The sequence below is a fragment of the Leuciscus leuciscus genome, assembly GCF_965113295.1.
Source record: "Leuciscus leuciscus genome assembly, chromosome: 17".
NCBI lineage: Eukaryota > Metazoa > Chordata > Actinopteri > Cypriniformes > Leuciscidae > Leuciscus > Leuciscus leuciscus.
In genome coordinates, this window is record NC_138741.1 from 37,978,509 (window position 1) to 37,997,658 (window position 19,150).

At 39.9% G+C, this 19,150-nt stretch overlaps 1 protein-coding gene across 2 annotated transcripts in view; it reads left to right on the forward strand.

Annotated features, from left to right (window-relative positions):
• The window catches only part of esrrb (estrogen-related receptor beta), a 100,683-nt gene that overhangs the window by 59,985 nt on the left and 21,548 nt on the right, over nucleotides 1-19,150 (forward strand). Inside the window, exons 1-2 of one of the 2 annotated variants that reach the window (XM_082143655.1) lie at nucleotides 14,767-14,898; nucleotides 15,458-15,619. The exons of the other annotated variant lie outside the window; for it this stretch is intronic. Of the exons in view, the coding sequence (XP_081999781.1) occupies nucleotides 14,838-14,898; nucleotides 15,458-15,619 (223 nt within the window). The 5' untranslated portion in view covers nucleotides 14,767-14,837. Of the gene's footprint in view, nucleotides 1-14,766; nucleotides 14,899-15,457; nucleotides 15,620-19,150 lie in introns of those variants that run through there. 2 annotated transcript variants of the gene reach the window in all.

Genomic DNA, 19,150 nt, shown 5'->3' on the forward strand with positions numbered 1-19,150 from the left:
CAGTGTTTTTAGCATAAACTCACTTAATTTTTTTAAAGCAAGACTTAATATCTGGTGTCATTTTGCTTGTCAGATAAAAGCATCTTGATTTAAGAATGTAAGAAAACTCTTTTTTCTTTGTTGCAGTGTGTGTCGACTAATGTGCATGGCAGAGTAACATAAGAGCATGTGTGCTGGAGTTAAAACAGGTCTGTAATGGTGTGTTTTACCCACAATCCATCTGTGCCTGTGAGAGCGCTTCCGTCTGTGCGGAGCTCAATGAAGTAACGCAATCTCTCCTCTGCACGAGACACCGAGAATGAATCGCATTACTAGCTGATGAAAAATTAATGCAAATATATTATCTGGAGGAATAAGAGCCCAGAAAATAGGGAGAGATTGTCAGATATGAATCACCTGTGTCGAGGTAAAAGATGGAGATTAAACACTCAGATGGAGGAGGAGACTGAAACACTGACATCTGTGCATGTGTCTTCTGCTCAGCAAAACTGCAAAACCTGATCAGAAATACTGTAAAAACTGGGGGGAAATATTACAGTGTTAAACAGCTGTTTACATGTGTATATGTGCGAAAGTGTAATTTATTCCTGTGATCAAAGCTGAATGTTCAGCATCATTACTCCAGTCTTCAGTGTCACATGATCCTTCACAAATCACTCTAATATGATGATCTGATGATCAAGAGACATTTATGATTATTATCAAATTTTAAACAGTTGTGCTGCTTTAGATTTTTGTGGAAAACCTAAAATACATTTTATGTATTTTACAAAACTCAAACTTTTTATTTTTCAGGATTATTTGATGAATAGAAACTTCGAAACATTTGTCAACCAATCAGAATGAAGCATTCAACAGCCCTATAGTATAAAATATAATGGCATATATAATATAGGATTATTTTAGTGTCATTAATATTATAATTATTGTTAATATTTTGAATTACATTTTATTTGTATGCTTTCAGTTAAGATTTATTTCATTTTGAATGCATTAAAAATTTTTAGCAAGAGAATAACCCTGATATAATAATATAATATAATATGATGTAATATAATATATTTTATATACATACATATATACATTTAATATAATTTAATATAATATCATGAAATATAATATAATATAATATGATATGATGTAATATAACAACTAGTCAATAAGGACAACCACAAACAGCAATGAAAATATGACTTGTAATACAGTATGTGCACATTTCTACAGGCTGGGTTTGTTCTCTGCTCCTCATAAAAGATCATTTCAGTCAGTTACTGAACGTCCTCGAAGTCAAACCACTGTGAAGCACATTCAGTTTCGTGTTCGTGCTAATCCAGTTTAACCAGCTTTTCCAACTTTATGAAAATATTTAAACATTATGATAAAAAAAATCATTATAATTCGTTATTATAAAAACATTTCACAAATGAATATGACGTTGTGAGAAGTCATCCTGTTGTCGTCCCGCGTCTCTCCTCGATGGCAAGGTCACTGTGTGTCTCGGTCGCGACGCTACGTGAGCGCCAGATCAATCAGGCTCTTCAAGGAGAGAAGCAGATGAGACTCTGAGGGTCATGTCTGTCCACGTCTACTTTACCCTCGTCTACTTCACCTCGTCTACTTCACCCTCGTCTACTTCACCCTTGTCTACTTCACCCTCGTCTACTTCACCTCGTCAACTTCACCATATCTACTTCACCATATCTACTTCACCATATCTCCTTCACCATATCTACTTCACCATATCTACTTCACCATATCTACTTCACCATATCTACTTCACCATATCTCCTTCACCATATCTACTTCACCTCGTCTACTTCACCATATCTCCTTCACCTCGTCTACTTAACCATATCTACTTCACCTCGTCTACTCCACCATATCTACTTCACCACGTCTACTCCACCATATCTACTTCACCTCGTCTACTTCACCATATCTACTTCACCATATCTACTTCACCTCGTCTACTCCACCATATCTACTTCACCTCGTCTACTCCACCATATCTACTTCACCTCGTCTACTCCACCATATCTACTTTACCATATTTACTTCACCATATCTTCTTCACCATATCTTCTTCACCATATCTTCTTCACCATATCTACTTCACCATATCTACTTCACCATATCTACTTCACCATATCTACTTCACCCTCGTCTACTTCATCATATCTACTTCACCCTCATCAACTTCACCATATCTACTTCACCCTCGTCTACTTCACCATATCTACTTCACCTCGTCTACTTAACCATATCTACTATCTACTTCACCATATCTACTTCACCTCGTCTACTTCACCATATCTATTTCACCTCGTCTACTTCACCATATCTATTTCACCTCATCTACTTCACCATATCTACTTCACCTCATCTACTTCACCATAGATATGGTGAAGTAGATATGGTTAAGTAGACGAGGTGAAATAGATATGGTGAAGTAGACGAGGTGAAATAGATATGGTGAAGTAGATAGTAGATATGGTTAAGTAGATGAGGTGAAGTAGATATGGTGAAGTAGATAAGGTGAAGTAGATATGGTGAAGTAGATGAGGGTGAAGTAGATATGGTGAAGTAGACGAGGGTGAATTAGATATGGTGAAGTAGATATGGTGAAGTAGACGAGGGTGAAGTAGATATGGTGAAGTTGACGAGGGTGAAGTAGATATGGTGAAGTAGATGAGAGTGAAGTAGATATGGTGAAGTAGACGAGAGTGAATTAGATATGGTGAAGTAAACGAAGGTGAAGTAGATATGGTGAAGTAGATATGGTGAAGTAGATATGGTGAAGTAGATATGGTGAAGTAGATATGGTGAAGTAGATGAGGTGAAGTAGACGAGGTGAAGTAGACGAGGTGAAGTAGACGAGGTGAAGTAGACGAGGTGAAGTAGACGAGGTGAAGTAGACGAGGTGAAGTAGACGAGGTGAAGTAGACGTGGTGAAGTAGACGAGGTGAAGTAGACGAGGTGAAGTAGACGAGGGTGAAGTAGACGAGGGTGAAGTAGACGAGGGTGAAGTAGACGAGGGTGAAGTAGACGAGGTGAAGTAGATATGGTGAAGTAGACAAGGGTGAAGTAGACAAGGGTGAAGTAGACAAGGGTGAAGTAGACAAGGGTGAAGTAGACAAGGGTGAAGTAGACAAGGGTGAAGTAGACAAGGGTGAAGTAGACAAGGGTGAAGTAGATATTGTGAAGTAGATATGGTGAAGTAGATATGGTGAAGTAGATATGGTGAAGTAGATATGGTGAAGTAGACGAGGGTGAATTAGATATGGTGAAGTAGATATGGTGAAGTAGACGAGGGTGAATTAGATATGGTGAAGTAGATATGGTGAAGTAGACGAGGGTGAAGTAGATATGGTGAAGTAGATATGGTGAAGTAGATATGGTGAAGTAGATATGGTGAAGTAGACGAGGGTGAAGTAGACGAGGGTGAAGTAGAAGAGGGTGAAGTAGACAAGGGTGAAGTAGATATGGTGAAGTAGAAATGGTGAAGTAGATATTGTGAAGTAGATATTTTGAAGTAGATATGGTGAAGTAGATATGGTGAAGTAGATATGGTGAAGTAGATATGGTGAAGTAGATATGGTGAAGTAGATATGGTGAAGTAGATATGGTGAAGTAGATATGGTGAAGTAGATATGGTGAAGTAGATATGGTGAAGTAGACGAGGGTGAATTAGATATGGTGAAGTAGACGAGGGTGAAGTAGACGAGGGTGAATTAGATATGGTGAAGTAGACGAGGGTGAAGTAGACGAGGGTGAAGTAGATATGGTGAAGTAGATATGGTGAAGTAGATATGGTGAAGTAGATATGGTGAAGTAGATATGGTGAAGTAGATATGGTGAAGTAGATATGGTGAAGTAGATGAGGTGAAGTATAACCCATTAGTAATGTCGTGTGGTGACTGATGTGCAAACCCGAGTTGTATTTCTTCTTTTTACATAATACTAAATATTAATTAGACTACAACAATTTAAACATAACATGCATTTGACTATTGTAATAGTACTAACAAATATTAGTCATTCTGTTAATGTAGAATAATTTTTTTAAGAATATCTTTTGTCGTACATATTCATTTTCTATAAAATAAATGAATACTTTTATTAATGATTTGATGAGCTTTGATCACAGGAATACATTACCCTTTACTATATATTCACATAGAAAACAGCTGTTTAAATTACAATATTTTGTCACAACATTACTGGTTTTACTGGTATTTTTGATCAAGTAACTGCATGGTTATTCCACACATAAACCGATTATTATAAACCCTGTGTTTAGTGCCGGGCTCGTCATGTGATCTCAACAAAAACACCACGAGGAGAGAAACGACTTATTTCCCGAATAATTCCCGAGCTGATAAAACGAAAGACTTTATCAGGCGCAGGATGTTTTCAGTGATGAGATTCACTGCATCGTCCTGGACCCGCTTCATTCCCTCAAAACAGGAAGTGATCAATAAGACGACTCAAATGTCAGGGACTACAGGTTTTTTTCCTCTGATCAATGGAAGCGAATCGGAGCTGGGAAGAAAGGAACAGATACTATTGAGAGATTACACTGACGTAATCCAAAGACTCTTTAAACCCGCAAGACTCACGTACTCCAGCGTCATCTAGACGTCTGATTTCTGTCTGAGGAATATGTGTTGCTCTGCTGGACACATCGGAGTAGCATTAGCAATCTGAGTAGCATTAGCAATCTGAGTAGCATTAGCAATCTGAGTAGCATTAGCAATCTGAGTAGCATTAGCAATCTGAGTAGCATTAGCAATCTCAATGCTTGTCTGATATATTGGCCTTTTGTTTGTCAGAAGAGTGTTTGTTGCGTTTTAAATGCTTTATTAACTATTTCAGTCTTTTGTGGTATTACATGCACAACAGCAATAAGTTCAAATAGTTAGTATTCATTAGTATTTCTTTTAATCACTTATATGTTCTGACTAGGGCTGCATGATTTGGGGGGAAATCGAATTGCAATTTTTTTAATATAAAAATTGTGATTGTGATTGTGATTGGTTGCACAATTTCACCCAAAATGTTGTGGTTATATATAAATATAACTAGCAATAATGATAAGAAGAATAGGTAACACTTTATTTTACAATGTCCTTGTTACATATGTTACATGTACTTATTACTTATGTTGTAATAACAGTAAATTATGCATAATTACATGCAAATAACCATATAGTAAGTACATAGTTAATTATTCAGTACTTAAGTATATAATTACACTGTAACATTGAATCCTTAAAATAAAGTGTAACCCCTTATAGTAAGTATAGTCATTACTATTATTATTATTATTATTATGCTAAGCAAAATAAGAAATATCAATATTGTAATATTTCACTCTGAAATATGAAAATTAAGGAAAATAACAACATCAATTTTATTTACATTTTTATTTGCGGTGAGAAAACAGCTATTCAGATGTTTGCAGCAGCTCTGCGATTCATCATGTCGATTAACATCACACCTTTATGATAGTTTGATTATAAAGTATATTTGAGACTATAGACTATATAGATCTGACTATGTGAGACTGTAGTTTGAATGAATCCCTTTTCTTTTCACGACACATTGACATTACAGGTCAGAAAGGCTCTGTCAGCATTATCCCGAACATTGTATAAGCATTCGTTTCATGTGTCATTGAACGCAAGAGAAACTCTCGTGTGTAAACGTCACATCTTTTGGATGTTCCCGGCAAAGTCCTTCACATACAATAATGTTAATTTATGCATTTATAAGTCTACAAGCTTTCATAGACAACCTAGGAAGTCGGGGAAGGTCTCGGTTTTTAAGTTTTGTTACCAGCTGTTCCAACATTAGCAATAGAAAAAGTGATTAATGCATGAAAATTCTTACATATAGCCCTTTAAAGCGTGTCTTTTGTTGACAACAGCTGATTTATAAGCTCTTCTCGGTACGGTATGTGAAGAAGGTTCATGCATGTTTTGTTCCCAAATGCACGTGATAGCGACTCAAACTCAGATACAGAGATGAAGTTAGTGTTGATCAGCTGTGACCCGAGAAGCTGAAACACCGGGTCATCAGCTGCTCGACTGTAAATGAAAACTCTTGCATGCTCATAAAACTGCTTTTGTTCTTTGCTAAATGCATAAATGAAAATCACAGACTTTACGATTTGATAATCCCACTGAGAGAAATCACAATTTCAATTTATTCAGAGTAATAATGCAGCCCTGGTTATGACCTCATGTAATTATTTTCTTGCATACAGTGAAAGTGGATGGTGATTTATTCTGTCAAAGAGAGGAAAAAACACCATATCTAAGTGTCCCCTAGGACTCGTGTGCTGTATTCCTCACGCAAAGCTATCGGAGGGTTTCAGAAGACCTTGTGTTATTTGAGTATAGTGACTCATGGCTCATGTGTTACGATACGTTTATTGTGTCCTTTTTGGAACTTTGCAACATTCAGTCCAACATCTCAGAAAAGCCATACGGGTTTGAAACCACGAGTGTGAATAAATGAAGACAGAATGAGCGATTCCTCTAGCACACATGTGCGAGTGTGTGAAGCGGTGTGTGTGTGGCGGTTGTCTCCCTCGAGGCCTCATCTGAACAGGTGAGAGGATTAGCGCAGGCGTGAACATGTGTTTTCCACCAGAGAGACGAGATCACTGACGACACACTGTAGATCATCTCTACAAAACACACACTCACAGCCTGAAGAAAGTGTAGACATCAACTGAATCACATGACCCGCCACAATCATCATTGTGTGTGTGTGTGTGTGTGTGTGTGGTCTGATTGAAAAGAGATTGTCAATGAAATTACTCAAATATGATGTCATTAGGCCCTTCACGTGAACTTGCTTTATGAGTGAACTTTATTCTGAGATAACACACACACACACACACCTGAAGGGGTTTATTCTGAGATAACACACACACACACACACACCTGAAGGGGTTTATTCTGAGATAACACACACACACACATACACACACACACACACACACCTGAAGGGGTTTATTCTGAGATAACACACACACACACACACACACACACACACACCTGCAGGGGTTTATTCTGAGATACACACACACACACACACACACACACACACAAACACACCTGAAGGGGTTTATTCTGAGATAACACACACACACACACACACACACACACACACACACACACACACACACCTGAAGGGGTTTATTCTGAGATAACACACACACACACACACACACACACCTGAAGGGGTTTATTCTGAGATAACACACACACACACACACACTTGAAGGGGTTTATTCTGAGATAACAACCGGCTGGATGTACATTATCCCGCTTATTACACCACTACTTTCCACATAAGTTAATTATTAGACACGAAATATTGATCTATTATATTAGCTCTTTAAATGCAAAGCAGTTGCTAACGCGGCAAGTTCAAACTAGACGGACGTTTAAAAGATACGGTATACAGTCATACCACTTAATACACTGCATTTGATAGCAAAAAAAAATTATGGGGATCAGATATATTGATTTCAGATTAAACTTTTTTTTAAATCGTACCTGTTTGTATCTTATAATCCAACAGTGTACAAAACAATAGTCATAAAATGACAGCATCTGCGTTTGTATGAAATAAGAGAGAGCGAGTCCTCGGTACTGGATGGCATAATTAAATAAACTGTACACAAAATATTGATTTGACTGAGTTTTAATATTTTATTAGCTCACCTAACGCAAAACTTCAACAAAGAAAACCCGTTCCTAGCGAGTGTATAGCGCTGCTGACTGCAGTGACCCGGATGAGCCTGTGTTTCTGTTCTCACCGGCTGTTATCTGGGAATAATATACCGCTGGATGGAGCGATTGACCAATCAGAATCAAGTATTCCACAGAGCTGTGTAATAAGTACCCTTAAGGTACTGCGATAAGTCTTTGGTCACACTTATTCTCACTATCAACTCACTATTAACTGTGACTTTTGCCTCAATAAACTCCAAATTACTGCTTATTAATAGTTAGTAAGGTAGTTGTTAAGTTTAGGTATTGTGTGATTAAGGGATGTAGAATATGATCATGCAGAATAAGGCATTAATATGTGCTTTATAAGTACTAATAAACAGCCAATATCCTAGTAATATGCAACTAGTTAATCGTTGTGTATTGGAGTATTTGACCCTAAGCTAAAGATGTGGGTTTTAGCTGTTGTACTCCTAAAAGTCCCAATTTTCACGCTTTCTTTTCTTTCTGAGAGCGCGTCCACCCACAGTGAGCAACATTCAGTTGTCCTTTGGCAGGATTGTGCTGCGATAGTTTCCTCTTTGTTGGCAGCGTGTTTGGGACGAGTGCCTGATGCGGTTTGGCTCGGCTAGCAGAAGCCGCGGCACAGGTGTTTTTGGGTTAGATGTCAACCCCACGGTCTCGCTTCTCCCGTCGTGTACGTGAGGAAGAACGCCTTGCACCCTCGAGCTGCCAAACGCAGGGCTCTTTGAAATAGTGCTGACGCGAGGCCAGTTCAGATGGAGGTTGTCGGCAGCCATGAAAGGTGGAGTTCAGGACGCGGCCCCGTGAATTTCCTAGCTAAAAACGGGTCATCCTAAGCTCCCCGAGCCACTGCCAACCATCCCAGCCACGCTGACACTTTCCCCTCTCGCAGATGACAGGCTCCCGGAACAGGTGAGACCACCAAAAATAAGGGCCCTTGCCAAGTCCAGCGACCCCCAGCCGGAGTGGGGACAGGCCCTTTTGTAGGGGCTTTGCTCGAGAGGGATTGTTGTATTGAGAGAGAAATTTTACGATTTGATAATCCCACTGAGCGATATCACAACTCCAATTTATTCCGAGTAATCACGCAGCCCTGGCTCTGACCTCATGTAATTATTTTCTTGCATACAATTAAAGTGGATGGTGATTTATTGTGTGAAAGAGAGGAAAAAGACAAAGTGTGTGTGTGTCGTTGTTTTGGGAGAGGAAAAGGAGCCCGGGCCCGGAGGCTAATCCGCACTCGGATGCCTTCCACGCTGACCCTAAGCCCTCTCTCTCACACACACACACACACACAGCCACGCTCGCTTTGAAGAAACGACATTCGAGATCCGCTCGCTGGGAATCGGCGGTCAAGTAAAGTACAGCGATGTATTTGTTGACGACCGCTCTCGTGTTTCATTGAAGATATTCCCATTTGAGCCGCTCGTTCCTCTGATGCAGCTTGTGGATTCGTCCAAAAGAGTGGAAAGATGCATTCAGTGCTCTTTCTGTCTTAACGTCACCATGAAATCAAAATCAACTGTTCCTTTTTCTTTTTTATTGAATATTGCAGTGTTTATTCTAAATGATTTATGGGTGCACATCATTATTGTTTAAATAATCTTGACTCAGAATAAATTAATCTTGCAGCATCTCTTCTCTTCTCTGATGACGAGGGCGAGGCTATAACCTGTCACTCACATGAGATCAGCCACAACCATCCAATCAATTCCCCACAGACACAATCAAGCCCCGCCCACATTTGTTCTTGTACCAGAAGCGTTTCACTCGATATACGACACAATAGAGAAGAAAAGACTAACGCAACTTCTGTTTTTCATTCCGACTTTAACTTCAGCATGAAATGCCATTCACATAATTTACTTCTGTATTTAAGAAACAGGAAATTTGGCGCCAAACGCAGGGCTTTTCACTGCAAACTATTTATTTCTTAATCAGTATTTCTGTCTTGTTTACTAGTACAAATATCGATACAATTTTAAATCAAGGTTCATTTACATAAGTAGCAAAATAACTGAAAAACGTATCAAAGTTAAGTGAGTTTATGCTAAAAACAAGAAAAAATATGCAGTCAGAAAATTAAACTTAATTCAAAAGGAAAACAATATGATTTTTTGGACTCAATTGTCAGACCCCCCCCCCCCCCTCAATATTTGTACTGGAAAACAAGACAAAAATACTTAGAAATACTTTTTTTTTTTTTTTTTTTTTTTTTTTTTGCAGTGATCAGTGTAAAAGATATTGCTTTTTTAATCAAGCATTTTATGAAGACAAACATTAGTTTTTCGCTGGAATAACATGAACTAATGAGCCTCAGACGTGACTAACTAACTAGCCATCCACTTCACATTGCACACAGAACTGTAAACGCATTCTTGATCTCGTAGGATCTGGTTTGAGTGTGTGTCTATAGTGTGTCTATACTGTACTTGTATTGATTGGATCAGTGAGGTTGCGATCTAAAGACCTCATGATACACGATCCATCCGTTACAAACCGGCCTTTTTCCCTTCATCCCCCCCCCTCATCCTGACCCTCTTGTTCCGAGTGTAACGGGAGACTAGATAGTGCCAAGGTTTAATTCCTGTCAGCATCTGTTTAATTACGCCAGTTACCGTTCTAATTAAAACAGGCACCTCTGTACCTCTGAATCTTAGCGATGGCGTGTGACATGAAGCGTCTGAATCCCACAATGGACGGGATCTTCTGGGAAACCTGACGACCGGAGAAATGTGGCCAAATGTGACCTAATGCAGTTCACCGAGACCAGCCTGAGGTGGTTCACTGGTCTTCGCTGACCTAGTTTGGTGGTTTTTCAACTAAACCAGCGGAGACTAGCTTCAGCTTGGAGGAAAACCAGTCCTCGGTTTTGTGTTTCAGACATTTCCAGCAACAATACCGTGACAAAGAATGAAGTTATGTCCTTTAGGTGTGCTGTATTAATAAGCTTGTTAAGTCAAACCATTTGGGCCAAACGTAAATTATATTTACCGTGCATTTAGTCAATCTAATCTTTAGCATAATTCAAAATCATTTATCCCTCTCCCCGCCGTCTGTGACTATCAATAAAATATATTAAAAGTGTATTTGGGAGAAATGAGATTTTACTGGGACTTAGCGAGCATCAAATGATGTCCCGGAGTTTGCGAGGAAGAGTGGGACCACGGGGACCGGCGGGTAATTAGGTTAGTGGGTTGTCAGTGTCAGGAAATTGAAAGACAATCCTAATCAGATTTCTGTTTCTAGGGAATCAAATAATTTGTATAAGGAGAAGAAATCTCCCGATTCGGCTTCTGAAAAGATAATGCGGTTTGTTGTCGCAGCTCTTTGTTGCGCTTTTTGTGTCATGTTTGATGAAACGGACATTATAATTCAGATCAAATGCATTTAGCGGTTCATATATTATGGAGTTGTGCATTTCTGGGAAACGTTGAAAATGTAAAGCGTGTTGAGGATAATACTGTTGTCATTTGTCAGCTGATTATGGGTGTTAAATGAAGCCCGTTCCTCTTCTCTTTGTGTTTGTCTCTGGTCCACCTTCCCTGCTCTAATCTCACACTCTATAATGTTCAATAAAGGAGTAATTTGGCGTAGTCGCACACAAACCTCCTCTGACACAGAGGGATGAGATCATTTAGCCAGCAGGGAAGTTTAACCACTCGCCCAAACTACAGTATGTGATACACGTCCCATAACTTTACCTGCCATTAGCAACATTTTCCCTTTAATATGAATCATTAGATACTCTTAGGCCGTGTGTCCACCAAAGCGCTTTTTCACGCGGCTGGAGTGTTTTTTCAGTTGTTTTCAATGGGAGCGCCGCGTTTTTAAAACGCCGTGAGCGTTACGAGGCGCTGAGCGTCTTTTTCACGCTGAAGCGTTGAGCATTCGCCGTTTTTTACAGGTCGGCGAGAGTTGAAGAATGTTCAACACTGTCACTGTCACTTTTTACCCAACCGTCCAATCACAGTGGAGGAGGGGCGGGGCTAATACCACACCGACCAACCGCCACATTCTGCTTGTACAAAGTCAACATATGACGACAACAAGCATAATAACAGAACAAAATAATTTAAAACAAGAGCCAGAGAAAATACGTTACATTGTATCGACATTTTAATCAACACAGAAAAAAACTATGTGTGAAATGAGATACTAGTAACACTTTCGCAGATATTCCGTATCATAACGAGCGCTTTGCTATGAGACGCTATGATTATGAGACGCTTTGTCTCAACTGGAAAAACGCAACGCTGCCAAAACACTCTCAAACGCCCATAGCTAGTTTTCAGCAGAGTGCCTAGCGTCTCAGCTGGCTAAAAACACTTTGGTGGACACACGGCCTTTCTGTATTTCAGCTGTTCTCGTTAACTCTTTCCCCGCCAGATGAGAAAATCACGTTCTTTTTTAAAGACTTCAACACTTGCGTCAGCAATGCTTCTATCGCTTGTTTCTGCTTCTTCTTCTCCTGTGTTTTGATCAGGAGATTCAGCACACTTTCAGAAGAATGTTTAATAGCGCCCCCTACTGTATAACAGTGAAAGCAGGAAAATTCCCACAATGGCGGGAAAGACTTAAAAATTATGAAAATGTTATCTTCCCCTGACCTGTTTTTTTAATTAATTTTTTTTTATAAAAATGTCTCTTTTTTTTTTTTTTTTTTTCTTGTTTGGAAGCATTCCATGTTACCATTCTTCAACATAATGGGAACGTTACTTTTGAATGTTCTAAAAAATTATTCTGAAAAACGTCCAGTTTTAAATGTTTAATTTTTATTTTTTTTTTTATTTTTTTTGGTCATGTGAACATTAAGGGAATTTCATCATTCTTCAAACATTTTTGGAATATTACTTTTGAATGTTCTCTGACCGTTCCGAAGTCAAATTTTAAGAATGTTAGATGAACGTCCAACTAAAATATTTCACACAAAAAAACACATCATGAACGATGTATAAATAAAGTTTTTGTGCTAACGTTTTGAGAACATTATTAAAGACCAGATAACTCTAAAGGAACGTTCTGTTAGCGTTACTGGAAGAACTCTCCATGTTAGCTGGGAAAAACATTTGGTGGAGGATTTACTGTGAAATCATTTTCACTCAGAAATTCAGCTGGTACATTTCACAAATAATTACAAGGAAACACACTGAATTGAACGTGCAATTTTGAAGTAGAAAGGAAACGTACTCCAGTAACGTTTTATTTACAATAAAAAATATTTTTGTGTCATTTGCTTCTTAATTAGTCAAAATGTTTTTGTTTAGATCATTTCCCTGATCATAGGCTGTATTAATAACTAGCAATAGCTTAAAGAACACCATGGTCACTGCATTAACACGTTTAATGTGCAAAATATGGTTATTTTTGTCAAAATCGTTAGACTGTGGTAAAAATAAATCAATAGATTGAGCTGAAACTGTCATTTTGTGAGAAAATAAAAACACTTGTGAACTGGTTAATCCAAAATATGCATAAACCTCTGCTTTCCAGTTTCCAGTCAGTGACATCATCAGGCCGGTGTTGTGGTGTAGAGCTTCTGACTTCAGGCTTGCGTGTTTAACCCCTAGAAAGAGTTTCAGATTCAGCATTTATTAATAAATAAACCAGCAGGTCAAATATTACAGGCTTAGGAGTCGAGAGTAATGTGCAAATGTAAAAGCATTCTTATCAAATAATTGGCTAATAAATAAGATGTTATGACGAGTAGTGTGGCGTTAATGGTGGTGTGTGTGTGTGTGTGTGTGTGTGTGTGTGTGTGTGTGTGTGTGTGTGTGTGTGTGTGTGTGTGTGTGTGTGTGTGTGTGTGAGAGAGAGAGAGAGAGAGAGAAACGTGCTAAACTCGTCCTGCTGGAACTTCTCGAGTAATATTTGTGTGTTTTGTCAGTGTGTGTGTAGGAGCTTTATGCTGGTCATCTGTAGTGTTATGATCAGAACTGGCCAGTTTTGTGTGTGTAAGTGTGTGTAAGTGTGGTGAAATGAACAGTGAGAGGTGTGTGTGTGAGTTCACTGACCCCGTGTTGAATATTCATCTCTGTGTCACAGTGTTCACATATGGAGGCCTGACACCTCCGTCACACGCTGAGAGAACAGCACCTGTCTCTCTCTCTCTCTCTCTCTCTCTCTCTCTCTCTCTCTCTCTCTCTCTCTCTCTGTGTGTGTGTGTGTCTCTCTCTCTCTCTCTCTCTCAATTCAATTCAATTCAATTCAAATGAGCTTTATTGGCATAACTTGTACAGTATTGCCAAAGCATTGGCCAATACATAAGCAATGCGTAAAGAAATCAATCAGTAAACAAATGCATGGATACATTTATATCAACAAGAAAGAAAAAGAGAAAAGAATAAGAAAAACACACACACCTTTGTACATTTGTAGCAACATTCAGACAAGATGCGAATGATTCTGACAGTAGTTTGGTCCGCTGGCTGGCTGTAGTTTGTGGCAGGCTGGTACATATGTTGCTACTTTTGTGATCGAGCTGGAGTTTTCTCCCAAAAAATTTTGGGATTTAATGAAATAGTCCGATCTAATGCTGTGATCGTGATCACAATCTCTCTCTCTCTCTCTCTGATTTGTGTGAATCTGTGTGTGTGTGTGTGTGTGTGTGTGTGCGTGCGTGCGTGCGTGCGTGCGTGCGTGCGTGCGTGCGTGCGTGCGTGCGTGCGTGCGTGTGTGTGTGTTTAAAATTGTATTTAACTTACTGAAACAATGCTTTGAAATTTGCAATTTAAAAAATCAATCATATTTTGACCACGTCTTTTACGAGAATGATGTAAGACCATCATAATAATACTGTATATCAATAATAGACTCTAATAATGTTCTGTTGTATTATATCATGGACCAAATGCTGTAGTTTTGTCTTGACATCCTTTCATCTTTATTCAGCTTCCGTCTTTCGACTGTTAACATCACTCGTGTGTATGAGTGAAAACTACATTTTGGTCACAACTATAGATTAAATGTGTATTGATGAGAAAGTGTGTGTGTGTGTGTGTGTGTGTTTGATCAGGTGTTCGGCTAGACCGTGTACGAGGAGGACGACAGAAATACAAGAGGAGAATGGATGCAGAAAACACAGCTTACCTGGGGCTCACACTGCCACCGCCAGCCAAAAAACCACGTGAGAACACACACACACACACACACACACACACACACTCACGCGCACGCGCACGCGCACGCGCACGCGCACACACACTCACACACACACACACACTCACACACACACACACACACACACACACACACACACACACACACACACACACACACACACACACACACACACACACACACACACACACACACACACACACTCACACACACTCAGACACTCACACACACACACACTCACACACACACTCACACATATATATATTTTAGTACTGAGTAATATTAATCAACTACATGTACTTACTATAGGGTTAGGATTAGGGTTTGGTTGAAGGTTAGTTGCATGTAATTATGCGTAATTTACTGTTATTACTATGGTAAGTACATGTAACATATGTAACAATGACACTGTAAAATAAAGTGTAACCCTAGAATTTTAATAGTGAGTTGCTCATTTGTTCCTGTGTAGTTATTCATCAATGAAGGAACAGTATTATAAAGTGTTACCCAAATAATGAATGTTATATTGCGTGTGAGTGACTGTAAGTGTGCCTCGTCCTCCTCAGTGACGAAGATCGTGTCTCATCTGCTGGTGGCGGAGCCGGAGAAGATCTACGCCATGCCGGACCCGAGTCTCCCTGAGAGCGACATCAAGGCCCTGACCACCCTGTGTGACCTGGCCGACCGTGAGCTCGTGGTCATCATCGGCTGGGCCAAACACATCCCGGGTCAGTCACACACACACACACACACACACACACACACACACCTGCTCATGTTCACATTCACATTCATGCATTTATCCAAAGCTACACATTTACATTCTTATCAGTTCTTGCTTTCCCTGGGAATCGAACCCATGACCTCGGCGTTGCAAGCGCAAAAAATACTTTCAGGCGGTTCGGAAAAAAAATATTTCGCAAAACTTCAATGGAAACAGTTTTTGCGCATTTACAGGTCAGCTGACGTAGATGATGCGGTGTGTTTGGACAGAAGACGGGAGAGTTATTTATTAAACTCATAAGACAAAAGAATTACAAGAATACTGGATTCTAAACCTTAAAGAAACGACACAGTTTATCAAGATCTTGAAGCAGATCTGAGGGAGAAACACCCAGAAACTCCTCATATGAGCCACTCACAGTATAAGGGTCTTTCCTGGACATTAATGCTTGGATAACACGCATACATCTCCTTCCAGTAATAATAATGGCTAGTGCAGTGGCTGGGATACACGTAAACCTACCAACATCTGTTGCCATGATTGTTGGAAAGATTTATCACGAGAGGAAAAAAGTATGTTTTGGTCGCATGACATCAGTTACTGGAAACACGACCACTGACACGCTTCACTCTCACGCTTACCTCAGATATAAAGCATGCTTCTGTGTGCATTAGTGGAGCTACGGATGCTATGACCATCATGATCTGCATCTACCGTAGAGAACTGGATATAACACGTGTGTGATTATAAGTCGTCCGGTCAGCTGACGTTACACAGACGGTAAAGGAGGAAGGGAACGAACCTGCGGTGTGCAGTCCGTCTGTGGTTTTGGGGAAGATGGTAATCATTAGCTGGGTGAAGTGCTATCTAGTAAGGAGATTAGGAGGATGTTGACCCTCTTAATCACACACACACACACACACACACACGCACGCACACACACACACGCTCACTCACTCACACACACAGCAGTGCTGCGTCAGCACAGAGAGCATTTCAGCAAGGCGCTTACAGCCGACTGGATCACTACTGACCCAAAAACACAGTCTCCTCAAACAGCTCTGCAACACACACACACTCACACACACACACACACACACACTCACACACACACACACACACACACTCACACACACACACACACACACACACACACACACACACACACACACACACACACACACACACACACACACACACACGCACACACTCACATGCTTACACACACTCACACACATGCTTACACACACTCACACACATGCTTACACACACTCACACACATGCTTACACACACTCACACACATGCTTACACACACACACGCGCACACACAAACATGCACACATACTCACACACATGCTTACACACACACACACACACACTCACACACACACATACACACACTCACATATGTTGTTTGCTTTGCTTTGCATTGTTTTGTCTTATTGGCAAAGTTTTATTAACAAAATATAATGCAGCAGGTTGTGCACATATTCTGCTTTAATACAAATTTTATTAATCAATTCAGTGAACATATTTTCTGTCATTACATTGCATTATATATCAGCTGTTAAATAAACCCATATCGTTCAGCAGTATTTACTGTATAAAACAAAACAATATTGCACAAAAGCCATTTAAACATTAATATTTTTAGTCAGTGATGGAGAAACATGCACTAATGCGGCTTTACTTATATATATATTTTAACAGCACTAAAATGCTAGTTTTATTCGTCCGATGTTAGTTAGACCATCGGTTCCCAACAGGGGGGTCGCGGCCCACAAGCGAGCTCTATGGGGGGTCGCGTCATATTTTGAAAAGTTTTGAGCAATTTGCATTAAATAAAAGTCCTTAACTTTTTTCTGTTCAAAATGTATATAATGAGGGAGTTCATCATGAATCCATTTTCCAAACCGTGTTTTTGTCTTCTCCTGAATCACTATGGTACACCTATAATAAGTGTTTACATTGGGACTATTTTACCCTGGTTCGGATCGCTGCCGCTGCGGAGTAGCCCAGTACCTGCGTGACTCGTCATAGACGCACACAGAGAGAGAAGTAGTTCCGGCTACAATGTTCTTCCGAAAGACGCATTATTCTGTTAATAAACACAAGTTTGTTATCGCTCGCTTTAGCGCCAAAAGCCTCAAAAATAAAGCCTCACATTGATAAAGTCTCACAAATAACATGCAAGTATTGAGGCCCCAGACAGAAGTAATTTAGTAATAGCCTATATTCATTCTTTTTTTACCTACACACAAGTGTGAATACTGATATTTTTGTTATTGCATTTAAAATAGGGCAAATTTATAGGCTACTCCTAGGCTTACATTTTTAAATTACAAAAGGCCTACTAATGTTTTTGTTATTGTATTTTCAATATTATAGGCTATTATTTGTGCATACACATATCTGTTTATAGTAAACATACCGTTTGTTTGAAAACAACATATTTTGTCATCCTTGCTGCAAGCTTACAAGAGCGATAATATCATTAAATGTGAAGGGGGGCCCTAAAATATTTTCTTGTGAAAAAGGGGGTCTCAGACAAAAAAAGTTTGGGAACCACTGAGTTAGACCACTGACTATCTTTCACATTGCCTTGAATCTGAACCACAGGAGGACACTTTCTCACCCGACTCTTAACACGCTCTTCACTTCTGTAATGTAAACCAATTCTAAATGCAACAGGTAAAGTTTGTTTGTTTGATTTGATAGGGACAAAGCATGTTAATGAACATTAGTGTAAAATAGAAAATGTAAACAAGCCACATTATAGCAACATTGCTAATTTACATCCGCAGTCGCTAGTAAAGTGTGGGATGCAACTTGATTTTATCCATGATTTTCATAAATATTTTGAGTGTACAGACATCACACACAGTGGCCTCCGGCGTCCCGGGTCCCGTACACACCTGTCCGGAGCGCACTCGTGTTTATATGTCCCAGTTAAGCTCTTTATAGAGCGCTTCAGGACACTGCGCTCACACACACCGTCTCATCTGTCAGTAAACGCAGTAAACGCCTCCTCGTACGGTCAGGCCTATCCAATCGTCCGCTGATTAACTGTTCATTAATCCCTGAGCCGAGGGTCCGGCTCCGCTTGGCTCGCGCTGAGAGCAGGCTCTGGAAATAGTGTGAGTGGCGTCTCATTAAAGCTGATGTGTGGGACATGTTGACAGAGGGCTTTTTTCCCAGCTAAGGTGCTAACGACCTTTGACACACATACACTAGCTTCTTGTTCTCGGCCGGATCGCCTTTCAGTCCTGGAGTTTCCCTCCGCTCACACTTCACAGATATGCTAACCAGCTACATGCTAGTCGGACTGTGACTCAACGAGTTACAAAAAACCCACATGGTTTTTAAATAAAGCTTTGCATTCCTCCGCTGGTCGACTCAGTTGCCCCGTCACATTAGACAGCTGGTGATCTCCCAGCTCCGGACCCCTGACTCCCGGGGCCAGATTCTTCCAGTTGGGAATTCTGCGGTGAGAATGTGTCGGATTGTTTCCAAACCTGTGGGAGTTCACGTGGC